This window comes from Parasteatoda tepidariorum, chromosome 10 (assembly GCF_043381705.1).
Source record: "Parasteatoda tepidariorum isolate YZ-2023 chromosome 10, CAS_Ptep_4.0, whole genome shotgun sequence".
NCBI classification, from domain to species: domain Eukaryota; kingdom Metazoa; phylum Arthropoda; class Arachnida; order Araneae; family Theridiidae; genus Parasteatoda; species Parasteatoda tepidariorum.
In genome coordinates this window covers 49,725,110-49,729,890 of record NC_092213.1, presented here as the reverse complement: position 1 = coordinate 49,729,890, position 4,781 = coordinate 49,725,110, and the positions used below count along the sequence as shown (strand labels likewise).

The 4,781-nt window shown below is 26.7% G+C and overlaps 1 protein-coding gene across 2 annotated transcripts in view; it reads right to left on the bottom strand.

Moving 5' to 3' along the window:
- The window catches only part of LOC107444271 (uncharacterized), a 10,849-nt gene extending 9,152 nt beyond the window's left edge, over positions 1-1,697 (bottom strand). For both annotated transcript variants that reach the window (XM_016058372.3, XM_071187082.1), the window contains exons 1-2: positions 1,542-1,697; positions 685-734 (exon numbers count right to left, since the gene is read on the bottom strand). In XM_016058372.3, the coding sequence (XP_015913858.2) occupies positions 685-734; positions 1,542-1,659 (168 nt within the window). In that variant the 5' untranslated portion in view covers positions 1,660-1,697. The remainder of the gene's footprint in view (positions 1-684; positions 735-1,541) is intronic.
- Positions 1,698-4,781: the final 3,084 nt, after the last annotated feature.

The window sequence follows — 4,781 nt, the reverse complement described above, 5'->3', positions numbered from 1 at the left end:
AATCTCAGAGTGCCAGATGTCAGTAATAAGTTCACATAAATTCCTCAATGAGGTAGGTTCACTATTTTTTAGTTGTCCTATTGAAATAAGATCATGTCCTGAAGACTTTTTATTCTTTAAGTTTTCATAACCATAGCATGGCATAAAAACCATTTATTTGGTTAAATTTACTTTTCAGTTTTGTATTTTCTACTAAATACGCGGAATAAGAACTAGAATTTTAAAAACCAGAATTTTAGGTGAGTTGTCGTTATAGGAACAGAAAAATTATCAAATAAATGGTATGAATACCGTTTATTTTAGATTTTGGTTTTTATTACCAGAATTATGGTTATATTAACCAGATATGTTATTACTATAAAATATGGTAATTTTATTAGATTTTTCTTCTCGGTAAACTTTTGAATTTTTAAACAACTCCTCAGATAAATAAGAGCGTTCCTGTTCATTGCTGGTAAATTTTCTTTTTTTTAATGATGTGAAAATTGTGCCAAATAACTTCATTTGCTTTCGAGATTCGGACAAGCAGCAGAACATTCTTTATCTTTATCTTATTTATGCCACGTGTTATAGTTGCAAAAGTAGTTTTCTTTCACTTTCATTTTGCATGTAAGCAATTTCAAAAAACGATTTACGATACATTTAAAATAATCAAAATAATACTAATAAAGATAGTGTACTTACGTCATTAGGCATCAGCTTTGCACAATCCACACCATCAGAAAGAAATTTATCTGAATAATGATACATTTTTTTTATTTATTATTGAAACACATTGAGTATACATAAACCACACACTTTATGCATATAAATGGGAATTTAATCTATTCAGAGAATACAAAATGAAGTAAAAATACCAGGCATAAAATTAAAGCACCCATTTTAACTTAGACTACCTATCAGCACCTTGTGGAATCATGCCACGGCGTGTGCTAGCAATTTTGAGGGCTAAAGGTGGTCCTACATGTTATTAGCAGGGTGGTCATTATGTAATGGCTCTTCGGTTTATATTAGCATTGGTTTAAAGAATAGAAAGATCACTTCCAAATGAGGTGATTTAACAGTTCAGTGAAAGCTGGTACATTCGTGCACAACTGTAACGAGACGATTATAAGTCCAAACAATATAACGAGACGATAATAACCAAATAAATAGTTTACATACCGTATATTTTTGGTTTTTATTACCAGAATTACGGTTTTTTTAGCAGATTGTCATTACTACACTTCTAGGGTAATTTTACGAGATTTCTTTTTATTTTCTTTTTTTTTCGTGTAGATGGATCATGCGTTTGAATCCCCTTGATATCAGGCTAACCGTGAGTTCCCTCCCCATGCAAAGCAAATGCGAGTTTATTTAATTAAAAATGTCTGAAAATATGTTAGTTTGTTCAAATGCTTGATGCAAGTGCTTCCTTGTCTTCTGAGTTAGGTCAAAATTTCAAAGTTACAGAGTTGACTATTTATAGCTGCAAATTCAATATTAGGAATTAGATGTGCAACAAAATAATACAACCTGATTACGTCATAACAATACATTACCACACATAACTGATGCCATTTTTTCATCGCAAGATAAAGAGAAGCTACCAAAGCTTTCTGATAACTTCAATAAAAATAGAAATAATAAATATGATGCACAAAATTTAAAACTCATCATTGAAACATAACATTTCTACACAAAATAACTTGTGAATATTCCGGAAAATTTATTAAATACCATCTTGCTACAAGCTGTGCAAAGATTTGTCAATGCTTCTTTCTTTTAATTTTTCATAAACATATAGTATTTTTAACACGTCAATAATCAATGCATCAAACACTTGAAAAATTAATAGTGTTTTTTTCCAAATGGACGATATATATTGTATGTTTCTTTGAAACTTTGTAATTCAGGAAAGTGCTCAATCGATTTATAGCCCATATCCTGAAGTAATTCATCATAATATTCAAATAAAAAACTTTTCCTTAAAACTTATAGTGCCTTCATTATTTTATTGTTATGATTTGTTGTAGTCCAACTTTTTATTGTCGTAGTTTACAAATTGAAAATAAACGTACAGAAAATTCCCTATAATGTAATATATGAATATTAAAGCAACATAACATGCTGCTTGTTTTAATTGTAACAAATTCGCTGATTAATAATAATGAAACATTTTGTTTTGCAAAAATCAAAATATTTTAACACGTGACTATTTAGTTTTAAATGACCAAACAAAAAATTTGAATAAAACTGATTAAACAGTTCTTGAGAAATAGAATTTTTAAAATATTGATTTTTGAATTTTAATGACTCAGAAACTATTCGACAGATTTCGCTCAAATTTTGTATTTTGTCATTTAAAATTACATACTTTTAAGGTAGTGTAAATGTCTTGTATAGATTGCAATTCTATATTTTCTGGATTAAATTATATAAAATAATAAAAAAAATATTAAAAAATCATTTTTTATATAAAATTATCATTGGATAAACGAATTTTATAATTGTGTGGAAAATTCTGTCAAAATACGCGGAAAGAAAAATTTATATTAAAGGGGCCTAAATTTTTGACAGCTCTCCTGCCGAAACAATTGAGACCATATTTCGCTGATTGTGGCTACCTCCTCCATATATTTTAGTGGTCAAAACTCCAAATCAGTTGGAAAAAAAGGCATGTTTATTCTGAGAAATTGCATTTTTTGTCCGTTTCTGTAACTTAAATAATAGTTAGCACTAAGTAATTAGTATATGTGAGATTATTCTTTAAAATTAATAAAACTAGTTTGTTAAAATTCAATCATTAGAGTAAAATTTACTTGAGGTGACATTTTTATGCTTTCTCTTATACAATTTATAGCAAATTATTTTTCTTTAACACAAAAATAATTCGGAAAACCATTAAAGCTCAGAAAGTAATTTGAAATGTAAACAAAGTGAGAAGCAAAATTCATCTATGGAAATAACAGCATGTGGCTGAAAAAAAAATTCAAAATTCTACTGCTAACAATTTACGCTGAACTAAATTAAACAAAAAACAAATCTTTTGGTAAAAAATAATTTAAAAACTAAAGGAAAACTTAAGAGGAACTCAAGAGGAAATTGATTTTTAAACTAAGATTCTACTTAAATGAAAATTTAAAAAAAACGAGTAAAAATTTATAGTTTATTGAATAGCTGCAGATTGAAAAGAAAGTTATATGTGTTGAGGTATTATTAATCATAAACGAAATATAAAAAAAAATTATAATATTCTGTTAAAATATAAATTAAATATACGAAATAGAAAGCAGGGGAAATTTTCCAGAGAACTAACAAACTAAATGTTACAAATTAAAAGAAAAATTTAAAATAATAATATTAATAATATTTAGGTATAATGCTTTTTTTAAAAAAAACCTATAAATACTTGTTTTATTTTATTTTTTTAAATTTATAGTACACAATTCAGAAAAAGAAAAAGAAGCATTTTGCATTTTAAAAAAATAAAGTTTTAGACAAATTTAGTAAAAATACTCAAAATAAAATTTTAAAATTACAGAAAATAATTACTAACAGTAATTTAGATCCATTATTTTCGATTGAAAAATAGAAAAATGTCTTGTAACAATTTGTCATTACACAAATCTGCAAGAACTAAAAACAAAATACTATTTTTCCTAATCTAATATATCGTTAAATATTTATTTTCTAGCAACAAGCAAAAATTCGCTTTAAACTATTATTTTCGACTAATGAAACGAAAAAATCGAAGCAAAAGAAATCTCTCACGCAGATTACAAATAAAATGTACGTTTCTGAAAAATGAAGATGTCCTTCTGTATAAAAATTAATTTTGAGAAAAGAAAATTTAAGAAAAATATTCATAAGAATAATGAAATGTAAAATACATATCTCTATTCATTAATTTTTATTGATAAAACATCGTTAATTTCAGGATAGCATTTTAAGTATTAATATTTTTTGAGCATATGTAAAAGAATGAATGTTTAATTTAGATATTTCTTTATACTTAAAAGAAAAACAATGTAATTGAAATGTATTTCAATGTTTCTTTTTTTTAATTCTCGCTTTTTTATGATATTAACAATATTCATGACACTAACAAAATATAAATGATTATGAATTATGTAACAAACAAAATGTGTAATTGGAAAAAATCAGTCAACAAAATATTTATTCAACGCGAAACTTATTTCCGTTTTTTTTTTGTTACGTTTTTAAATTACGTGTATTAATTTCCAAATTTAGCATTCAATTTCATCCTTCGTCTAATGATACCTAATTTTCTACTATACATTAGAGTTAGAACCATTTAATATATAAATTAAATTGTTAAATTGGTTAAAAAAATTCATTAAATTGGCTTGACGAACCATGCCCTGATATAAATAAGAGTGCTCATCAAGTGATACATTGTTATAGAGATGTCCAAGCCATAGGCTGAACTACATCCTTGAATGGAATAAATAAAACGATTTTCGTAATTTTGTGGTTGTGAATGGCAACTAGCTGTTTGCGCTACTCGTATTGGTTGATACGCTTTCCTATCCCAATAGAAACGTTTTCCTATTGGTTGCCATATAACTGATGAATCATTAATGGATTGCCTGTGAATAGGTTCAAGTGACGTCAGCTTGGACATCTGTTGTATTTTTCTTTTTGCTATTGGCGATAGAAATGTGTTACAGATGTCGCAGAGCAGCATACTTTCACCATTAGCGTGTGGATAGTCATAGGAGAATGTAGTATGTAAGTTTCTGTCTTGATTGGATTATATAGTTATAAGTTAGGAAACT